Source organism: Corvus cornix, chromosome 21 (assembly GCF_000738735.6).
Source record: "Corvus cornix cornix isolate S_Up_H32 chromosome 21, ASM73873v5, whole genome shotgun sequence".
NCBI lineage: Eukaryota > Metazoa > Chordata > Aves > Passeriformes > Corvidae > Corvus > Corvus cornix.
Genome location: NC_046350.1, coordinates 5769635 through 5792680, shown reverse-complemented (window position 1 = coordinate 5792680; position 23046 = coordinate 5769635). Strand labels below are relative to the sequence as shown.

The 23046-nt window shown below is 46.3% G+C and overlaps 1 protein-coding gene across 6 annotated transcripts in view; it reads left to right on the top strand.

Annotated features, from left to right (window-relative positions):
• The window catches only part of RERE (arginine-glutamic acid dipeptide repeats), a 176029-nt gene that overhangs the window by 132284 nt on the left and 20699 nt on the right, over positions 1-23046 (top strand). For all 6 annotated transcript variants that reach the window (XM_039563939.1, XM_039563938.1, XM_039563934.1 and 3 more), the window contains one exon: positions 3007-3087. In XM_039563939.1, coding sequence (XP_039419873.1) covers positions 3007-3087 — 81 coding nt within the window. The remainder of the gene's footprint in view (positions 1-3006; positions 3088-23046) is intronic.

The following is a 23046-nucleotide window of genomic DNA, read 5'->3' as shown; positions in this document are numbered from 1 at the left end:
AACAGGTCACCTCTGATTTGGTGTGCAACTATTTAGTTCTTTTATATTTAAAACCATTTTGAGGTCTGTGTTGGGCTTGACTTGGAGAAAAGGAGTAGCTGTTCTTGGTGCAGTGAGAATGGGACATGATGAATTTATGGAAGACTAGACTAGGAAGGAAAATATGAAAATGTTCTTAAAAATTAATTGTTAAGCTTTAGGATTTCTGTCTGAGTTTCTGAAATTATTTTTGTGTGCTTTGTTATTTGTATATTAAGAAGGGTCCCTCTCTTGCCTTTCCAAGAGGCACAAAGCTCCTTTATAGTTGGATACCTCACAGTGCCTGAATGGCCCAGGGATAATGCTGCACGACATCAGTAAAGGTGACAGCAGAACTGCCCAGAAGGATTGACTTCATTCCTACTTGGAAATTTGGAACAGCATTCCAAGGTTCCTCCAATTCTGTTATTTAGATGGGCTCTATGCTAGGCTTGCATTCCCAGTAGTGATTTTTGACATCCCAGGGGGTCAAAGGAAAACAGTTTGTCACAGGCTTTATTAATAGAGTTGAATCACAACACAAACCAAATATAAGATAGTTTGGTTAAAAGGAATCTTAAAAAATAAACTAAATGGTCCCCTAAGAATTCAAGTGCATCTTGGGCAAAATAAGGAATAGGCAGTTGGGTGTTCTCATTTTATTTATGCCAGACTGCGCTCTCTCTCCTGTTTCCCTGAGCTGTTCCATCATTGATTGGAATGTTCCAGCTCTGGTTTCTCCTTATTCCCTACAGCTTTTTCTGTCACCTTTTCCTGTGTGTGCTGTGAAGTGGTGCTGCAGGGGCACCGTCCCTCTGTTCCAGCCCAGGAGGCATCGATGGCAGAGCCAGGGAGTGAGAGCACCCCACATTTCCCTTTGGAGTGCCTGCCTTTAGGTGTTTCTCCATTCAGCTGGTTTCCATCCTTTGTGAATTCCTGCAGACAGGGATTGCACTGCTCTTTGGGATGTGGGGAGAGGTGTTGGGGTGTGTTTGTCACTGCTGCTGCCACCTTCCTTTGCCCAGAGCACCAGCCAGAGGGTTGTGGTGCCAGGGCAGTGGTCCACCCACCCCAGCATAATGAGAATTCCTCGGGAAAATTCACATGGTAAAAATGAGTATATGAGTGCTTTAGGGACCAGCTTTTCTCTGTGGGCACTCAGTGTCCTGCTCTGTAGGTACCTGCGTGACTTCTGCCTGTGTCTGCAGGCTGGTACCTTGCTATCAGTAAAATTTTCTGTGTTTGGGAGCTCCGGCGCCCCTTAAACGCTTCAATTCCGGGTGCTGCGTTGGCTGCTTTGAAGGAGCAGGTGGGTATGAGTAAATCACACACTGGAAGGGAGTGTAATCTCCAAGCCTTTACAACTGGTGGTTAATTCTCGTCTCCATGCCCCTGGGCACGTTCTTGGCAAATTCTGCAGTCTTGTAGGTTTTGAGGGTCAGGGTTAGGTGAGGATAGATCCCTGTGGGAGCAAACCTGCAGAATCCTGAGCAGGAGGTTCTGGAGAGCCTCTTCCCTCGCATCCAGGGTTGTGGTGGGGGTTGCTGAGGTGCTGAGAGCGCTGTTTGAGCAGTGAATTAACCTTTCTGGGATTCCTGATGCCCTTCACAACATGGAAGCCTCTGATCACTGCCTACCTCCTTCAAGCAGGTGTTTGCAAAAAGATGTGATCCAAATTACATGAAGCCAGTTTGAGGCTCGTTTCTCTTTAGGGAATTATAAAATCTCATCTCCCTCCCTTCCCTGGAATAGTAGGGCCCATGTACTCAACATCAATTATCTTTTTTTGCAGGCAGAATTTGTTATTTACTCGTTTATACCTGTGCTCAGTGTTTACAGGAATAGAAAAGGCCTTCTATTTTTTTGCTTGTTTCTTTATAGGGAATTATGAATTCTCATTTCCCTCCTTTCCCTAGGATACTAGGGCCCACATACTCAACATCCCTTACCAGTTTTGCAGGCAGAATTTGTTATTTGCTTGTTGTTTATACCCGTGTACGGTGTTTATAGGAAAGGAAAAAAGCCTTTTTATTTTGGTGTTCATAGGAAAGGATGAAGTCCTTCTCTAGAAAGATTGTCCCTTCCACAGAAAGGCACTTTGTTTAGTCTTAAATCTCCTGGTACCGTTTCATGCTGGGGGTCGTGAGGGGGTCGTGGCCGTGCCCCCCGGCTGGTGCCCCCGGCCGTGGCTGTAGCGAGGGAAGGTGCTGGGGAGAGGACGAGCAGGAGCAGAGGAGGGAGCGCTGCTGGCGGCCGGGGGCCGCTCGGGGCTGGCGAGCCGCTGAGAGGCAGCGCCGGGGGCCGGGGCCGGGCGGCGGCTGCTGCCGGGGCTGCCGGGGGCGGTGTCGGGGCCGAGCCCGGCGGGCGGAGGAGGCGGCGGCGGCGGGGCCGGGGCCGGGCCCGCGGCTGAGGGGGGCCGGCGATCCAGGCCGCCTTTTGCGGCGCGCCCCGCGGAGCCGCCCGCCCAGCCCCGCCGCCATCACACGCTGGGCGCCGCCGCCTCCGCCCGGCCCTGCGCGGCTGCTCCGCGGGCTCGGCTCCGGCTCGGCCCCGCTCCCGCTGCCTGCCCGGCCCCGGCCCGCTGCGAGCCCCGCCGGAGGAACGCGGGGGCTGCGAACCTTTAACCCCTGCGGCACCTGCTCGGCGCCCCGAGCCCGGCGCTGCGCATTTCCCTGCGCTGCCCGGCCGCCGAGCCGGCCCGGAGCGGCTCCGGCAGCGCCGATTGTGGCACCGACTTTGGTGAAGCTCCGAACGCTGGAAGTTGGACGTGGAAGGGGGATGCGGTTGGGATTTTTCGGTGTCTTTGCTAAGCCTTTCCCCCGTTCGCAGCCGTGTAGGTGCGTTCGCTTCCCCGACAGACCTTGGGCTCCGAGCGCCGCTCGGCTCCTCTGCCGATTCACAGCAGCCGTTTGGGGGATTTTTAAATCTTTTTAAAATAATTTTTTCTTGCTGCTGTTGACACGCTGTTTTTGTTATCTTTTATCACAGAAGCGGTTTATTAAGGGGTTGAGGCAGTACGGCAAGAACTTCTTCAGAATCCGAAAGGAGTTGCTTCCCAATAAGGAGACCGTAAGTACATTTGGACTTTATGTAATTCGCTTTTTCTCTCGCTGCTTCGCTGTTTGATCTTGCGAAACTCTTTCCTTTTTACCCCGAATTCTCCTCAGATAAACGGAAGAGAAATCCACAGCCAGCCAAGGCAGCTGCTGATTTTTAGTGCAGATTTTAGGTCGTGGGGTATGAAAGATGTTACATAAAATAATCGTCATGGCTGGACGGAGCCACTGAGCCTGGGTGAAGTGTATTTATGGAGACCAAATCTAATTTTAAATTCTGACATTATGACGGGATAATACATTCTGTGTCACCCGGTCGGACTCGAGTGGCATCGGGTAATTAAAGAAAACCTAAACCAAAACAACACCCGGTGGGACCGGGCAGCCCGAGGTCTGCGCCTGCGACCCGCACGGTTCCGGGCTGTGTTTGACTCTTCCCGTTCCCTGGAACTCGTGTGCGGGGATGCATCCGTGGTTCTGCGAACTTCTCAGGGTTATGTAACCCTATCACTGCACCCAAAATCCCGGCAGGGCTCCGGGGACACGGGCAGGGACTGGTGGGGGGCTCCTGCAGAGGAGACGGTCTGGGAAGTCTTGGGAACCCAGTCGCTTTTCCATTTGTCCTAAAAGAGCTTCGGTTTCTGTTGTGGAGGTGTCCTTTACCTGCGGGGAGGGTTTGGGAAAGTGGTTTCGGTTTTGTTCTGGATTTAGAAAGGAGGTAGCTTCTTGGAAATGGAGTTGGACTATTTTCTAGCAGTGTGTTAGCAATCTGGAAAACGCTGATTTAAAGCATCACTGATTGTTTAGACTTCTGTATGTGGTGTGGACCGGGGAAGAGTATTGCTGTAAAAATATTTTAAAACCTCTCAGTTTCTGTAGGATGTTTCCATTCTCCTCTAGGAGGTTCTTGTGAGACAGTGCTGTGATAACACAAATCTTTGGGTGGTAAATAGTAACACTGTGTGAGTTAAAAAGGAAGGGGAGGATGAGGCAATTACAAGTTCACTCATTTTGGTGAGAAAGAAAACTTAAATTGCAGATCAGGTGTTGGTGGACTTGAGCATTCTGTTGGATTTTGAGGCATGGAGGCCCAGTGCTGGAAAGGTGGCAGCTGGGAAGGAAAGCTGGAATAGTATGGATCTTATCAGCATCTGACAAACCCAGCACATACCATGCCTTTCTTCTTTTCTTCAGAATATCTCCCAGAATGGATTTAGAACAAATCAGTGTTTGCTTTTAGAAATGAATTCTGCTGATGGTAAAGTTACTGAGGGGCAAAAGTCCTCTTCCGAGTTTGAATTACAGCAACTGTGGATTATATTGTGTTTTTACAAATTTAAATTTATACTTTAAATATGAAATGTGGGGGTTTTTTTGTGATGGAGAAAAACATTTTGCAGGGGAAGGAAAAGGAAAACAGAAAAATGGAGAGTTGGGGGCAGGTGCCTGCCCCTGTTTGTGCTACTTAACTTCTTACATTGGAGCTTGGAGAGCAGGCTTAGGGCTTTTGTAAAAGTTTTGCAAGTGGTGTTAAACCTCACACAAGCTCTCATTTTCCAAGTGTTATATTTTTGTTTCATTAGGTTTAATTTTTTACTACAGAGAAGACTAAATATTAAGTCTGAGCTGTGGGAAGTATCATGTTGATGGGTTTGGGCTCAGGGATTTTTTTAGCCCCTGTGGTAACTGATCTACAAATAACCTTTGACCTACAACAGGTTGTTTATAATCTCTGCTTCCTATTTTTGCCCACAGGCCTCACTTCTGCTTTCTGTAATTCCCAGTCTTTTTCAGCCAAAATGTACAGCAGTTTTGCTATAAGAAGACATTGCAGAATAAAGGCTGCAGTAAATATTTGGCTGTCCAGTTTTGCTTGTGTACCTTAAAGTGGAATAGTGAATAATGCAAATGACAAGGCTGTGGGATTAATTTGTCTGCATTTTTTCATCACCAGAATAATTTCAGATACTTTGCCTGCCATTTTTCTGTTGCAGTGTGAAGTAATCCTGTAGCAATTCCAGAAATACCAGAAAAAGGCTTTATTCTCCTGTTTAGCCTCCTTATTAACATGAGATGAAACTCTGAAAAGTTACTATATTGATGCAAAAGCACTAAAGCAACTTCCAGGTACTTAAAGATGGGTCACGGGCACTCTTGGAGTGTCTTGCCCTGGTGGCTCAGTATGTCTGTTTTATTAAGAGTTTTCCTTCCTGGTCACTGAAGGCTGTGGGGAGGGGAGCCAGGGGGTTTTGCCTGTGCAAACCCCACTAAAAGTTAGATCTCCTTATTATCATGATTTTGATAAAATGTGTCCTTTCCTAGACCCTTCACTGGGGGAAAATGCTCCACTAATACCACCCTAAACCCCTTGGCTGGAATATAGAAACAGTGGAAGGAAAGGAATGCAACAGAAGCCCAGAATTCTTGTAGAGACCAGGCCTATTTTATGTTAGCTCAAGCTGAGGCTGCTGTGCACAAAGTCAGGATATAGAGGTGAACATGACATTGTATTTCTTTTCTACTTTGGGAAGGTGTAAAGTGGCTTTGGTGAGAGATGAGAATTAGGCCATCCTGTACTGAGCTTTCACAAGTGTGTTAAGGAATGCCCTATTTGAGTTGTGCCTTGGCTTTTTTTTTCCTCCATAGTTAAGGTGCAATATCTTCTAAGAAAACCCTGTATTTGTCAGTGTGTGTTTTACCTAGTTTAACATAGTTTTCCAGCGTTTTTTAAATTATTTCTTCTAAATGAGTAATCCTCAAGAAAAAAGCTTTGTGAAGGAGAATGTCTGTTCCATATCAAAGGTGTGTTTGTTTGGGTCTTCACTCTGCTGGTTTATGTCACATTTCCAGTTTATTTCCATGTTTATGTCCAGGAGGGGTTCTCAGTGTAAATAACTGCAATGGATCAAGAAAGGTGGTGCTTTAATGTTGGATCAGTGTTAACCTTCTCACACTCTGGAGAAAAAGTGCCTCCATGTAGAGGAGCCGTGAGATTTTTAAATGAAACTTGTGAAACTTCCTTGGGTTTGCACTGAACTGTCTGAAATACACCTTCTCTATTTCCATGTATCCTCCTTCCTTTATCTTCCCCTGAGTAGCTTCCCCGTAGTTGCAGCTGTGGTTGCCTGACCCAGGTGATGAACGGTGCTGCTCTCCTCTGGTTCCTGCTTAGCAGCACTTCTGATTCCTCTTCATGGGAAGAAGGAAATTTTGGAGGCTTTTCTGTGACATGAACAGTTTTCAATAATTGCTTTCATTTAAATTCCCATCTTGTGAGATTGGAAGGTGCACAGCTGGCAACAGTTTTCTTAACTATCTGCTTTGGCTTTAAATGTGGTTTTATTCCCCTCCTACCCACCCATTTTGGGATAATTTGCTAAAACTTTGTGATAATACAGGATTTTCCGAGTATTTAACATTCTCCTCTGAATTCTTTAGATGATTACACTGAGCTACTTGAATTTGAGAGTTTTAGAAGCACCAGCATTGTGATAGGCCTGAGATAAAGGTACTTAAATGCCTCCAAGGCTGGGGATTGCCTTTCTGTGATCATGGAAACAGCTTAACTCTGTGTTGGCTACGCGGGAGGTAAACAGAAACATGGGATGGACGGGAGCTTGTGCAGAGCAGAGACTCCACCAGAGCAGGAGCAGGAAGGTGCCAAGTCCTGGTGTCACCTTGCTGGGATCCAGAGCTGGGTCCTGCTCCTCAGCCTGTCCTCGTGCTGCTCTCTCAGAAACGCCTCTGGAAGCCTCAGGGTGCACTTTCAGTTTGTTTGAACTGTTCAAGGCCACAGTCCCAGCAGAAACAAATTGTTTCCCTGTGGCTGAGGTTCCTGCAGCCTGCTTTGGGGCAGGAGTGTTGTCTGACCAGTGGAACTCCCACCTCGTGCCCCCAGAAACGGGGGATGTGTGTGACTGTTCCTTTGGCGGCCCTTCCTAGGTTCACAAGTGATATCCTGTTATCCTGCCAGACTGTCATGGCCTTTGCTGCAGCTGAGTTGAGATTCTGGAGCCACCTTGTCTTTCTTGGGGATGGGCCTGAGCACCGTGGGTCCTTCTGCACCTTCTGAGAGCTGGGGTGGCAGCGCTGTGGATGTTCTGAGGCTCTCCAAAGGCTGCTGTGTTCTCCAAGGACAGTTCATGGTGCAGTGCTGTGGGCATGGTCCCTGTGCCCGTCTCTCCTCCTGGCAGGCTCAGCTCCTCCCTGGGCCCTGCTTGGCTTAGCAGGAAGCCCAGGAGGAGGACAGTGGATCTTTGTGCAGGCACGCAGACTCTGGGCTAATTCTGGTTTGAATTTCCCTGTTGGGCACGTAGGTATCTGTGGTGTGGGTGATTTTTGGTTTGGCTGCTGAGCGAGAGATGACAGAGTGCAATCGAAAGATCTTGCCTCTGGGTGGATGCTCCTTTATGTAGCTCTAAAGCACAGTGTAAACAGGAGTTATGGATATTGGCTGTTTCCTGAGATTGAAATACCTGCAACGTGCTGTATTTATGCACATAAGAACTAAATATGCATCATTTCTTTAGGAAAAATGGTCTCTCTTCTGATAGTAAAATCTTTCTCCTCAAATTAAATGCTGCTGGGACTTAGCTCAGAGACTAAATAAGCTGTGCTCTGTTAATGTTAGGAGACAAAACGAGTGCAGTGTGAGCTTTCAGCATAAACTTCTGTTTAATTTTAGATTGGGGTTTAGATAAACAATTTTATTCTTGCCTCATTAATGCTTAATCTTGTGTTACATAATACACAATATTGGCTTCCTGAGTAGCTCTTAAATATAGTGCAAATGTGTAGTAGCTGAAAGGTCAGTGCAGTTGCCATATGTGCGGGCTGGCAAGGTGTCTGTCCCCTCTGAGGACAGACGGAGCCCTCCTCATGTCACTCCTCATGGCAGCCAGCAGCCTCAGGAATATTTGTGCAAGACTCTCCCGAGCATCTGAGAGGTACAGCTTCTCCCTCGACACAATTGTTCAAATAGCAGTGTGCCTTTGATCAAAAGAGGAGGATAATTAGATGAATATCTCTTGGTCTGTTGGTATAAAGTGATTACTTAGCCCTACATCGGCTTTTTAATATTTGCATTTAGTGGTGAGCCTTGTTTGTAGCAGGAGCTGCGTTGTGGCTGTGGCGTGGGCTTTATCCCTGCTCTGCTTTCCCCGAGGAAATCTGGTTTATTTGAGGCCATATTCTCCTAATGATGGAATATTAATACAGTGCAGTCAAGGCTTATTATTTCCTGCCTTGTCTTTGCTGAGGGAGCATTCAGAGAGGGACAAGCGATGGAAGCCTTTTCTGTTTGAAAGCTGAACCTTTTTCTGTAATAACTTGTTCTAGCCTGGTTGCAGTCAGAGCTGAAATTTTCCATTAGAGTTTGAAGCGACTGCCAACATAAACAGCCACTGCTTCTTTTCATTTCATCCTGCTCGCTGCTGCTGCTGCTTCCAGAGCGTGGCCATTGCAGGCAGAGGGGTTTGCTCTTGTTCAGACAGGGGCTTGTGGGCTTCACATTTCTCAAATTATTTCAAATGATAGGCTAAGACTTTTTTCTTTAGTCACAGCAAATATCCTACTGGGCTTCAGTCCAGTTAGAAAAAGGGGCAGAGGCAGCAGTTGCTTTTCCTGTGTAAGTGAAACCACTGAATCATTTGCATAACAAACTCTTCTGGAGGGAACGTGCTGCTGGTTTGGTTTTTTTTTTCCTGTTTTTGTGAGGTGGCTGGCTCAGCTGGTGGAGGAAGAGCATTGCATTAATGTCTGACTCCAAGGTGAGGCAGTGTGCTGCGGCAGCTCCCAGCCGGGCGCTTGGTGCTGCTCACCAGGAGCAGGATAAGGAAAGCCAAGGAATGTAATGAAATGCTGAGCTCATAGGAGCTGAGCTCAGATGGAGATACTCCTGAGTTTAAGTGGCTCTGAGCTGAAAGCTGTTTGCAGAGGGATGTTCAGTGTATGTGTTCACTGTGATCTGGTTTGTTTTCAAAAGTTTAACTGTTAAACCTATTGCAAATGTCATAACTTTATTGGATAATAAACCAGGAGGTTTGGAAAGGTCTTTAAAGAGACATAAAGGTTTAACTCACACACGCCATGGTGTCTTTCTTCATCTCTAAAACTGATTCCAGGTGTTGAGGTGAGTACAGCTCCTGGCAGACTTGGGCCACAGCTCCATGGTTTACCCACGTGTGTTCCTTTTGTTTCAGTTCCCCGAGTGCATCCTTTGAATTCCCATGTCCTGAGGTGCATCTTGCCTGGCTCTGAGCAGCCCTTTCACCTGGCCTGTGCTTCTTGTGTGTGCTCATTGATTAACGATTCATTAATGACTGGCTCCAGCTTCCAAAGACCAAAATACCCTTTCTCAAACCTGCCTGTCTCAATTCCAGCTGAAGCAAGTAAAACCAGAGAAAGAAAGTACCTAATGTGCTTTGTTTTTATTTGTTTCAAATCTCTTAAGCATTCTCTTAAGAGAATAAGAGGATTAATTTTCAATTGTATCGTTTTACTTTTGTATTCCAAAGGTAATTTACAGCGTCATCAGCTCAACAAATGAGCTGCTTATTTGACTTTCTTCCTAAGAAACCCCCATCGATGAAGAGCATAAAAGGAGAAGGTGTGTTCACTGTGCCAGCTGGACTCTAGAATTGAGTTTAGCATGGGCAATAAATCAGCTCTGCACTCGAGTGGCTTTTTTTTATTATTTTACATTACAAGATTGGATCTCATTGTTTATTTTTCTCTGAAGGTTTAGAGGTAGGTAGGAGTAAAATATTGTTGCAAGTAAAAGAGGGCCATTAGGCAATTGCATTGAGTTCTGTCAGGGAGCCAGGAAGGACAATTCCTGCTTTGTAGGGAAAAGTCTGTAGTCAAAGATACAAGCCAAGATTATTTGGGTAATTGATACAATATTGTCTGAGTCTTCCTCAGCAACTGAGAGAACACAATGCTGCTCCTCAGAGTTCTGTTCCATTGCATTTTCCTTACTTTCTGTTTATAGTTCACTATCCTAAGGAATTTGGGTTTGTTTATTTTCCTGTTGTGAATTCTCTTTTGCATCTGTGCTGAAGGGTATATGTGACTCTGGTTTAAATGCTTTTGTTCATCAACAGCTGTATATTTATTCTGTATTTTCTTTTCCCTGTGAGAAAAACCAGCAGCTTTTCTTCTTCCCAGGCAGTTGTCAGATTGTGTCAAATACTCAGACATCAACCCTGAGGTCCTATGAATTGCAGGTACATAAAATAGGTGTCTGGTGAAGGATTTGTGCAGTTTATTTTCATGGTTGAGTGTCCCAGCCTGGCAAGACTCTTTTCCACAGCTGCCATGCATCAAACCCTTCCTGTTGTTTGTTCCCATCCAGTCGGTGACTGAAGGTGTGCTTTAAAACTTGAAAATGGCTTTTAGAAAGGCAAAAACAAGGCATGTAAGCAGCAGTGCTGTTGGTGGGACATCCTGTCCTAGAACAGTGCTAATGTTATAAAATGTGGGTAACTCCTTGAAGAAATGAATCTGTATAATCCTGCCTGGGGACTGACTTTTGAAATGGCTTAATAGAGAAATGCTCTCCAGGTAATCCTCTGTGTGCTACTCACTGTGTGTATTTACAGCGTGTGACACAGAGATTACAGTTTCAAAAGCTATTGCAGCAGTTTGCTTTGAATTTTGGAGTTCAAGGAGTAAATAAATACAAACAGCTTGGACTTCTTGTGAGTCGTGTTCCAGGGGAGTCAGAGGAGTTCTGCAAAGCAGAGTTTGGTTCCTTAGCACACACAGGCAGGAAGTGCCCCTGGCTTGTGTGGGGTTCACAGGGCAGCCACTTGGGGCAAAGGATTGTGCACTGGGAAAAAAATTCTCTGTTGGCAGAGAATAAAATGAACTTTGAGTGTGTCTTGCCTGCCACAGAGCATGGAATGAACTTTATTCTTACACGGAGATCGCCAGGCTCAGTCATCACCTCCAACCCCAGATGGCCCTGTAAGGACAGCACCCAGTGCCTTCCCCTGGCACCAAACCAGCCCCAAACACATCAGTCACTCCTAAATACCCTGTAATGTGCTGCTGGAACTGCACTGGGGGAAAAGACAATAACAACTCCAGGAGACAGATGCACTCATTTTGTCAGTTTTGTTTCCAACCAGCTGTAAAAAAGAAGCAGTGCTTGATTACTGGGGGTTTTTTGCTGCTTGTTTTTTTTTCATGCCAAGGAAGACTCCCAGGAATTACAGAGATGGTGGAGTGAAGTGAGAGTGGGGAGTTAGAATAGAGGCTGTGCCATAGGGGAGGTAAAGCAGTTTGTGGATAGAACTGGCTCTGCAAGCACAAGAAACGTTTAACATCACACGTTGAAATCTGCTGCATTTGCTTTTGCTTTGTTTTTCCTTTCCATTCTGTATGTGAAGGAAAAATGCTTAGGAGTGTGATAGAATTCAGATTGTCAGCACATAAAAATGCTGGTGATAACTTCTAGGTGAGGATGATGTTCCTTTAGATGAACGTGAACCTCTCCTGTTCCCTCCCAGCAGCTGGGAAGGGAGGATTCCTGTTCTGCAGGGGCTGGGGTGGCTGTAAGTCTCAGCCATAGCCCTGCACACCTGCACAATGGTGGATTTATGGTGGATTTATGGATATGTGGGATATGGAGGGGTTCCTTTCCCTGCCAAAAGGTGCATTAATGTCTCCTGGTGTGTGGAAAACAAAACTATGAAGCTGTGAAATGCTCAGGCTCTGGGTTTCCCACTCCTGCTCATGAGAAGAAAGGATCTGGCAAGGCTGGGATCCCCCATATGTGGTGGTTTTGCCTTTTCCTTGGAGTCAGGAGGGACTGCATCCTGCTGCTGCAGCACCACAGTCCTGCAGGAAAGAGATCCAGCCCTCCTTCGCTTCTGCTTTAGCTGGTTAAGAGGGTACAGGTGATGTCACAGCAAACAGAGTGATCAAAGCAGGTTCCACGGAAAACCTTATGCTTTTTGCATCTCTTTTTTTAAATCCTAGACTGTTGACAGGCGTTTCCTTCTGATTCAGCTCTTTCAAGGTTAAATTTGTCATTTTCCCTTCTCATTGCAAACTCGGTGAGCTTAGGAGCTGGGGAGGTGGAAGGGAAGGAGCTGCTTTCAGAGTAATTGCTGTGTTTAGGAACTTGGAGTCTTAAGAAACAAGACACAGTGTTACAAGAATGATGACAAAATCCCAGCTGCTGAGGGTCCTGGTGGTTGGGAAATCCTTCCTGACTCCGGTCCTCGGGGATGAGGAACATTGGCAGGGAATATTGTTTGTTTTAACGCTACCAAACTCCTGTACAGCGGGAAGAGATCTGGCATGAAAAAGGTGCTGATAAGTGCTTTTATTGCCATGGTGAAATAGTTTTTTCTTGGGTGGAACAGTTGAGCTGATCCTCCCCCTCCCCCAGACACTTTCTGGGCTCCCTTTTCCCTTGCAGTGCCCCTGACACAAACGGGAGTTATTTTGTAGGATGCCTCCAGACCCTTCAAAGAGAGGAGAGCACATTCCAGGTTATAAACCAGCTCTCTCCTCCTGCAATCTGAGAAGTCCTCCCTGTTGTTTAACCCGGAGCCTGCTTTGTGCCTCTTGTGTAAAGCACCAGGACATCCCTCAGGAACTCTTGATTTATTTTGTTAACTCTGCCCTTCTCTGTGGTTCACAAACCTCTAATGGGCTGTGAAGCTCCAGCATTTCTGAGTTGAACAGTAGAAGTTTTAAGAACCTCCTCTACTACATGAAAGACTTAACACTTTCCACATGCTGGGTTTTTGGATCACAAAAAGCTGATCTCCTACAAATAAGAGTTTGTAAAGCTGAGGCATCCTGGGCCGGGCTGGTTAATGCTGTTGTGAAACTGGGGGCAAGGAAAAAAATGCAGTGAAAACTCTGGGCTTTGGGCCAGCAAGGAAGATCTGATACAGTGAATGTGTTTCTGTTGCCCTTTGTTACTGTTGAGTTTGATTAGCTTTGTTTCTGGTAAGTTTAATTACAGTTCTTTTTTATTTTTATGGCTAAGGAGGGGATCCTTGCCAAAGCTCGAGCCTTTCATTACCTCAATTGCAATGAGAAGGAACTGGAGAAATAAATCATGCCACCTCCCCAACAAACAAGCCAAAGTAAAACCAAAAGAAACCCCAGTAAGCTATAAACCCAGCCCTTTCCTCTCTCCTTGCCCTGTTCCTGCAGTTTTCTACTTTCCATCTGTTATTTTCCCTTCCCTGAAGTTTCTTTTAGGCTTTTGGGGTTGAGGGTGAATTTACTTCGTGCCCTAAGTTGTTGTTTTGCCTGGGCAGGGTTCTTCACCTTTGATTGTTGTGCGTCACTGGAGCTTGTCTGGCTCCTCTGCAGTTTTCTGTCACACACACAACACTTCCTACATGGATTCCTTCAGTGCATTGCAGGAACACAGCTGGGATGGAAAATGGCTTAAACTGGGGGAACAGAATGGACAGAAATGGGAGGGGTTTGGTTTGGACCCTGGTTTTGTTCTGCAAAACCTTGTCCGTTGAGATGTGATTAAAACTATTTGCCATAAACCTTGCACATCTGGGCTCTAAAAGAGCATATGGAAAAATGCATTTCTCCTGATCCCACTGCCAAACTGTAGAACAACTCTGGGTTGTTTAACTGGACCTTCACCTTGCTGTGGAGAAGTGACAGGGACAAAGGCCTCCCTCCCTCAGTGCTGTGCTGAAGTTGTATTGATTTAACAATTCCAGCTCATGTTCTTACTCTGTGCTATTTGATGGGATAAATTTTTTTTCTTGTTGTTCTTGCCTGGCTTTATAAAAACATTGCTTTTTTGTGAGCATGAGAGCTTCTGAAAAGAAATTGTCTACTCACTGTGGGCATAAAACTCCCCTTCCTATCTGCCACTTATTTATTCTATATTAAGGTTCATAGTGGTTTTGTTTCAGACAAATCTGTGTGCCTTAAACTTGAAAGACTTTAAAAATGGTGGAAGTGATTTTCAGCTAAAGGATGAAGAGGAGAGAAGTCTTGATGGATTTGAGTAACCAGAGAGTTGTAACCCAGCACTGCCCAGGAGATATTTGGAAATCCTGCATTTACTTTGAGAAGGTTTTATTTAACAGGAATGTAGCTGCTGTAGAGAAACATGGATATTGTGAGCTGCTGGTTGTGAATGATCCCACTTGCCCCTCTCTCCTGACTGTTCTTCCACGGAGCACATTAATAGGGCTGCTGAAACAGACCCACGGGGCTGTTCCGTGTGTCAGTGAAAATCCCCCTCCCATGTCCCACCTCCTCCAGGCAGTCCTTTACAGCCCTCATCCTCTGTTTGCACAGTCCTGAGTCACAGCTCTGCCATGCTGGCATTTACAGACTGCAACTGCACACATTTTCATTGCTTCAGCAATTAAGTAATACATAACAAATCCTGTGAATCAGCTCTCAATCGCTGGGTTTAGGTCTTTATGTCTGAGCCAAACCGGCATTAAGGGTTTGGATTTCTTTGAGCTGCCGAAGTTCTGCTTTGACCTTTTCAAGGGAACTTACATAGCAAAGATATGGGAAATGTTTAAAACTTGAGTTTGGCATTATGTTTGACTGCTTTAGTTGTCATCTCTGAGCTGAAATTGTGGATGGAATCCTGCAGGCTGTAGATAAACAGCATTTCTGGTGCACTGCTCAGTCTGGGTTTGTCATTCCATAAAGGTCATGTCAAAATGAGGGGAAAACCCCAAAACAAACCAACAACAACAAAAAAAAACCCCAACCCAAACCCAGACTAGCAGGGACATAGTATTTTAGGAATTAGAAGTTCTGATTTTTCAGATATTTTTGCTTCAGTCTCTCTGCAGCAATACGTCCTCTCCTTCAGTGGTGAGAAGAGCCCAGTGTGTAACCTACTTCCCAAACACTCTGTTCAATCAGTCTCCAGCTGTAGTTGGAGTGTAGTTGTAAAGTTGCTCTGCTGGCAGCAGGACAGCTCCTGAGGAGGGGCATTTTCTGGAATGGGGATAATTCTGCAGATGGAGCAGGGAAGCACAGCTTGTGGAAATCAGTGGATGGACACTGATGGATCTGCTTTGCCTGACCCTCAATGATGCCTGCAGGGTGTGAATGGGTGTCCCCAGCTAGGACAGGGCTGGGGGCACCTGGACAGGCAGCTCCCTGAGGTCATTCCCCCTGACTTCCCAAGGTCACCTTGATCTGCAGGAGAGAGTGGGGATTTCCACTTCATGTCATGAGCAGAGTTTGGAAAGGGCAGCAGGGAAGTGAGGAATTAAGTCAGTGAGCTGCTGCCAACGCTTTGTTGCCTCTGTGCTGTTTTGCCCTGTCTCCATCATAATTAATGTTGACGTGGCTCGCTCCAAGGCTGCTGGGCTCCTGGCAGCTCCGCTTGCCTGCTCCCCAGGGATCTCTTGGCCATGGGATATTTGCCCTTGGAGATGCAGGGAAAATAAGTTGCAGGTACCTGCAGCTTTGAACAGAGCCGATGTGCACCCAGTAATGAGTTCCTGTGACGGGTTCAGAGCCCTTCTGCAGGAGGAGCTGTGTGGGGCTGTGCTCACCTCGCAGCCCCACACCTGCTCGGGGCCCTGCTGCCTCTCTGGGCTCACGGGCTGCAGATTTTTCTAAGCCTGGTGAGGAACCAAACCACAGCAAAACCCGGCCAGTGAACCACAGCCAGAGCTTTGTTGGTGTGTTTGACAGCTGGAGTGGTTTCAATTATGAGCCCACTTTGCAGTAGCGGGTGTGTGATGGATTAGGGAAACACGAGTAACACAAACCTGTCCTGCTGCTTTGGGCCCTCCTGGAGGGGAAGCTTGTGCAGGTCAGGGGAGCTCAGCAAGGACTCCAGGGTTTGAAGTATAAAATGTACCAAGATAAATACAGCCACTCTTAAGAGCTTAGCTGTTTTAATTCAGTTATGTGTGATACTCACTTACAGACCTTTTCCCACTTTTAATGTGTTTTTGAAAACTTGAATTTTCGTGGGTGCTGTGGGAACTTCTGCCTGTTTGAGCTCTGGTTATTGGGTGTTTCCCTTCTCAGGGTAACTGCTGTGATTGACTGTAAGGAAATCATTTGTGTTAGTTGCAGTTTTGTTGGGGTTTTTTGTTTGGCTTTGTTTGTTTTTTATTTGCAAGGGCTGTTTCTTTGCTGCTTCTCTCTCATCTCCTACTCTTTTTAAAATGTTTTAGTATTTGTCTGGGTTCAGGTTTAGATCACAGCATCCCCATTTCACTGAAGTTTGAGGGTTTGCAGTGTTGCCCTCCTGTATCCCCGAGGCAGCTTCATTAGGATTTACACAAACTTCACGAGGGTTGCTCGCCCAAAGATTCCGTGTTTTGTCCTGTTTGCTCGGTAGCAGTTGCTGACAGCAGTGTATAGACATGGGGAATCCTGGTTTATCCTAACATCCTGTGGGAATGGGCTGAATTCCAGACTGATTTCACGTTTGAGGCCTGAGCAACAGAAATTATTAGAGAAATTACTTATTTCCCTTACAAACAACACCTGCAAGGATGGACCAAAAATAGATTCAGTACACTAGCAGTGTTCCTGTGATGAGTTTAATGAGGGGGAAAAGCAGGAGAGTTAGAATTAGTTATGGAATGGTACATGAGACACTCAGAACATCCCCTGTGCTTACATGTGGGCAGATCCAGCATAGTAAAGTGGGTTTTTTTAAGGAGAAAATAGCTTTTGTGGTGTGTCTTTCACATGCCACAGGGTTTCTTTTCCAGAGCTGTGTAATGTCTCAGATGCCTGTGATTGCAGGATCTGTGCCTTGGTTGTGTCAGCTGCTTGGGTCGTTGGATGTGTTTGTAATTAGTCAGGAACTGGCATCTTGAGTTTGTGGCTTTTCCTAAGGCTGTGAAATGCGGGGTTTGTGGAGGGTAGAACCAGCTTTGGAGAAGATCAGGATGGATGAGGAAAGGCAGAGACAGGAGCTGGGGTTTCCAGGGAGGTTTGTCACGGTGTCACCGTGGCCTTTTGAGGCTGACTGTTTCTCCAGGATTGATGTGATGGGGCAGCAACAGAGAAACCCTTCACAGAAGTTACAAGTGTTCATGTCTGCAGGAAGTGTTCCTCGTGCCCTGCCTGTGGTTGTTTGCTGAGCTTGGCCCCGAGCCCAAGCACCATGTCAAACACTGCTCTTGTTTCACAAGCGGAAATCTTCCACAGTCAGAAGGGAAAATCAGAATGTGTTCCCCCAAATACACTTCTGGCACTCCAGTTTCCATACATACACATGGCAGCCAAATCAGCACTCTGAACATCCATTTCAGGCCTTTTTCCAGCACTGAGTTGTGCCTCTGGGTCTCTGCATCTTTCTGAAGAATGTATTTAGAGTGTGATACTTTGCTGTAGTCCATGAAATCCAGATCTAACTGAAACTTTCTAATAGATGAAAGCTCTTGTGCTTAGTCTAGGACCACAGACGGTTGGTTTGCTTGCAGAGGAAGTAAACCTGTTTCAGAAAAACAAAGTTTAAAGAGAAAAATGCAGTGGGGAATTTTGGCTATCGGGGATGAAGCAAAGAGCAGAATGTTTTCTGTGTGTAGTTTTGTTTGCAGACAGTGCACAGGTTGGAGATTATTATTCCAACACTTCCAGAAACTCTGTGGCTGCAGCTTATCAGCTAATAACAGTTTGTCCTTCCAAGAGCCGCACAAGTAGAAATACCAACCAGGCAGCTTCGCTTTCTCCTGGAGGAGGAGGCCAGCAAGTACTGATGTAACATCTCCTTTGCTGTTGATTTGAAGTTCCCTGTTCTAAGGGCTTCCCTCCTGGTTTCTGACACCTTGGTGCTGTGATGAATTGAAGCTCTAATTAAACTGATCCCTCCCTGCCTGCGGGGTGGCACTGCCACGCTGGGCCGAGAGACGAGGGCAGGGGATCGGTGGTGTCACCTCCTGCCTGTGGAACACCAGGGCAGTCGCCGTCCCTGTTCCCAAAGCTGCTGGCACTGTCTGGCTGGCACAGGAGAGACTTCCTGAGCTCACACTGGTGCAGCTGGGTGAGGTTCGTGTGAGGAACGGGGCTGTGCCATGGAGGGGAGGGCGAGCAGGGGCCTGGGCTGAGCTGCAGTTTGATTTGCAGCACCTCAGGAGTCAGAGCCCCAAGTCATGCCCCAAATTACTGCTGCCTTTTTCCCTTACCCCTGATTGTAGGGATCAAACTCACGTTCTGAGGGAGCAGCTCGGATTAATGTTTGCTGGAGACACCAGGGCGGAACAGAACGGGAAAGAATTGGTAATTTCTTTCACTTCTGAGCTCACTGTATAGGTATTATAGAGAGCTACAATGAATTGCTCTTTCTAATGCTGCTTTACAACTCTTAGCTTTGTCTTCTAGTTAAATTTTGCTTGCTAAGGATTTTTTGTGACAGAAAGAATTTGAGACGGGAGGGAAGCAACAATAACTGAGGGATAAGCAGCTTACGTGGCAGTTCTTTGTGGTTTGGGGGTGGGGGGTTGCTTGATGTCCTGCTTCAATATTCCTCTTCATATATTGCTCTGATAAACAGGAAAACACTGAAATACCCCTCAACCTTCCACTTAATCTAGAAAATCTACTGTTTTAGGGAGCTGTTCTTGGAGAGCAGTAAAAGGAAAACAGCTGTTCAGGGACCAGATCTGAGAGGAACAGAGTCTGTTTAAAATCAGGGCTCAATGACAAGGACTCTGCTGAGAGGTTTTATTTGCTTTGTCCATAACTCAGGGCAGGAGCCCATCCTCCCTCACCCTCTGTGGCGTGGGTGAGTTTTCAGTGATAAGCTGGTGGTTTGTCTGAGTTCACTTGATATTTGCCAGCTGTAAAGTGGACAGGATTCTTCCTCCATCTGGCCTGTTCAGATGCTGGTCATCCTGTGCTAGTGATTTTTATTAAGAGGTCACATTCTGTCTGTCTTCAGCATGGAATCGGGGTTGATAGCTTTCGTCGTGAAATAACCAGGTGTGAGGACTTCTTAAATTGTTGTTTCCAGGGGATTACATCTTCCCATTCCTGTGAGCAGAGAGGATGATTTTACAGTGTTTGTCTCCTGTATAATTTTCCATATTTTCTGATTGCTGCTGTTTTTTTAATAAACTCTTAAACCCCAGCAGCTCCCCCGCGGGTCACGAGCTTGGAAGGAGGAAGCTGTGTCAGGGAGGGGAGTGTGAACGTTTGACAAGCCAGGCTTTGTGTGATTCAGCACAGATGCGTTTGGAAAACCTAAAACATCTGGTCCATGGGAGTGTGGAATGCAGGTCAGTGGTCAGACACATCAGGAGTTCAAACAGTGCTGCTGCTGGCCAAGCTGCATTGCTGGTGGTTGTCACAGGACGGAGTGGACCTTCAATTCTGATTTCTGTATTTAAACAAAAGCAATTACAGAATGTCACATTTGAGAAACAAGTGGCCAGTTCTTCCTCACCTCTCAGCTCTCCTTTCCCTATTGAAAATGGAAAATCAGATCAAAATTTCAGAATCTGTATTTGTTTATTTGAGTGGGTTTGTTTCCTTGGTGCTGTGGTATGTTGTCTTCTCAGTGCCCAGTACCTGGTAATGTAAAACCTGCTAATACATTATGTTCTAACTTAACCTGGGGGGAGGCCAGGAGGCAGCTTCGTACAAGGAAGCAAACAGAAGCACCAGCTCTAATTAACAGGAGGACAGTCCTTGGTGGCCCATAAAATGCTGTAGGATTTACGTTTGGCTGTTACAGAGAGGCAGCAGCAGCCTGGGGATTGGAACATTTTTCCAGCCCATCCAAAGTGCCCCAGAGGTGTTGAGTGATGAGGGTGTTTGGCCTGCTTTGCCCACGCTGGGACCAGTTGGTGACATAAACTGGGGCTTGGAAGACAACTGGAGACTGTTCAGTGTGAGAGGCCCCAGGGGCTGCTCAGGTGAGCGGGACCAGGAATGTGCTTTGCACAGTGAGAGCACTTCCCCATTGGAAATCCTCTTTTTGCATCAGCAAGATGTCATCCACCTTATCTGGGGGAATTTCCAGCTGGACAGGAGGGGAATTCCCTGAGCTTTGGAATGCTGGTGTAGCTCTGGGGGGTGTAAATGTGGGGGCTATTGTATCACCCCTCCCCAGTATTGCAGTGGGAGAAACCCACCGTGATTCTGAGCTCCAGGTCAGTGTTTTCCAGCAGCCCTCCAGTGTCCGTCACCCCAGTGAGCCCAGGGCAGGGCTGCAGTGATGAGAGTATTGATCCCAAGTGACAGTTCCCTGGGCATGGTTTGGTTGAAATACCAACTGGAATTACTGCTGGGAAGTTGTCACCTAGCAGAAAAAAACCAGCTAACAGTTACAGCTCAGGAAAGGTTTAGGTAAATACAGTGTGATTCTATTTGTAAAACTGGCATGATGAAATAATGAAAATATTTTTGAAGTGGTAAAACTTCCTTAATAATTACAAGCCTAATTTCAATTGTTAGGAAACAAATGAGCATCTGTACACCTTCCTGAGATGCAGGGGGATTAAGTTCCCTGCTGAATAGCAGAATTAAATTTTTAATACTTTGTTTAAACAGAAATTATGAAAGTAGACAGTGCTCTGTCCTTGTGTTTGGAGTGTCCCTTTCTCATGCACATACACAAATCGGCCTTTCATTTAAATTAATTAAAGCTGACATGCAAACCACAACAACAGGCAGTCTGGGTGGCAGATGAAATGACCAAAATCTGTCGATATTTTTTTATTGGCTCGAGTAGCTGATTGTACTCGATCTGATTCTCAGCCCCTGTGTAAAATCCATGGAGCAGAGGAGCTGCTGTGGCTGGAGGAGCCGTTCCCATTTCCTGGCAGCCATTACGTGCTGCCAGCACAAAACCAGTTCTTTCTTAACAGTCCTTTCTGAGGCTCAAAAATGGATTTTCCTCCCAGCCAGTGTCATTCAATTATCACCTCAGGAAATGCACAGATGTAACTGATGATCCCTTTCAAACATCCTGCGGTTTTCCACTCCTCCCATCCTTCATTTCCCTGCCTGCTCCAGTCATTAGATGTAACATTGCCCATGTATATTTTATAGGGTGACCCTGACGGCTGTCGCTTTGAGGATGTGCAGAGATAATAAGATTGTGCATGTAATGAAGGGCAGATAAATAGAAAAATGTTTACAGGATGGAGTGTGGTAGTTGGAAGTGCTTTATGGCTTCATGGCTCGCTTCTCCCTGACACACCCCCACAGGAACCACGGGTACCTTGGCTTTAGAGAGTGAAAATGGGATGTGTTTTAGGCTCTGGGAAAGGTGTCCTCGGGATGTAGCCAGCAGCAGGGAAACAGGGTTTTGTTCCACAACCTGAACTCCAGCAATAGGCAATCAAGAAACTTAATTATTGAGCTGGTGCAAAAAGAAAATGCAGTTAAAGGGCTAATTGGCACCTCCATTGAGAAAATCCTGTTCTGGGTATTGTGCTGCTAAATTCTCATTGTCACAGTATTGATGGAGAGGTGGAAGTGGAGTGGGAAAGACACGATCCAGTGCAGACAATGCCCTGAAAGCTTTCCTCAATAACTGGCATTAATTTGTCTGGGTATTTATCCCACTCTCCTTTTGTCCTGGTGTGTGAGTTCAGATACTGAGAGCTTGCCCTTAACAGGAAGCTGGCAGGGAGAGATGCTGCCTGGGCTGGCTGTGAACCCCAGGACTTCGACGTGGGCTGTAAAACAGAAAAGAACTGCTGCCTCAAGGAAACAGCACCTTGGGCATTTCAGCTCTGTTCCTCAGAACCACGCTGTGCCTCATTCGCCTGGCCCTGTGTGTGTGCTCAAGGGTGAGAGCATCCCAGCAGTGCTGCAGCTGGGCAGAGGCTGAGAGGTGTGTGCAGGGTAAAGTTAAATTATTGGAGGTAAAAGTGGTCGAGCAAAACAGGATTTCTAACCCCAGAAATGCTGATAATGCAAGTTGCAAAGGGAAAGCTGAGTAGAAAATAAATACTCAACAAATGTATATAAGGGATTGAGGTCCTTAACTCCCCTGTTTTGGTAACCCCAGCGTTGCTGCAGCCCCAGAGATGCCTCTGGGATGTACCTGGTGACCCTGGCAGTGCTGCCAGGCCTGGGGAGCCACCACTGCCACTGCTGAAGCCAGGCTCTAATAATTAATAATGGATGCAGCCAACAGTGTGTGAGTTCCTGTGGGGATTGGGAACTCTGTTGATTAACAAAGAGGAGTCTCTGGAGGAAGAAGCCTTAATTACAAAAGCTTTCTTTTCGTTCTGGCCCCAAGTACAGCTGCAGAGAGGGGCGGCATCTTTTAACTGGAGCTGAGCCTTAAAACAATGCCCCAGTGCGCTGTGCATTTGTTTTGCAGAACTGTTAAAGCTGGTGCTTAAATCCCTAAAAATGGGGGAAAAAAAGAATTGTTTGCATAGAGCCGATAGCGAGGGTAAATTCCATAAAATGTTAATTATCTTATTTCCTGCCAGTTTGTGCAACCTTAATTACAAACACTGGAAAAGATGAACAAATGAACTACATGAAAGTGGTGAGTTAGATGTGGCACGGAGAGATATTACTGGTGTTTTTACAGGATAATTCAGATTTCTCTGTGGCTTGCTAAAGCCATGCAGTCAGGAGGAGGGAGTGAAACAGGGATACCCAGCTGTAAGAAAGAGCAGCTTGTGTTGAGGGCAAAAGGAAAGTGAATGTTGAACACTCAGCCAGTCCTGTGCTTAATAAGGATGGATAAGCCTGTCCAGTAGGCCTGGGTTGGAATTATGAAGGAATTTCAGAGGCTGTCAGTGTTGGAGCTGCTCAGAGAGCTGGAGGTTAATCGGCACAATTGTCCTTCCCACTCAGGATTGATCTCAGCCAATTTATAAATCTTCTGTCTCTTTGTTTCCCCACACCATAAAACTTCAAAAGGATGTGCCGAGACTTAATTTGTAAAACTTCATTGACTTTGTCATCAAATGGAAGATGCTGTACAGTGGTCGAGTGTTGCTGTGTTACTGCAGATAAAGTTTGTTTTGAAGGAGAGATTATTTACATCCAGCTCATG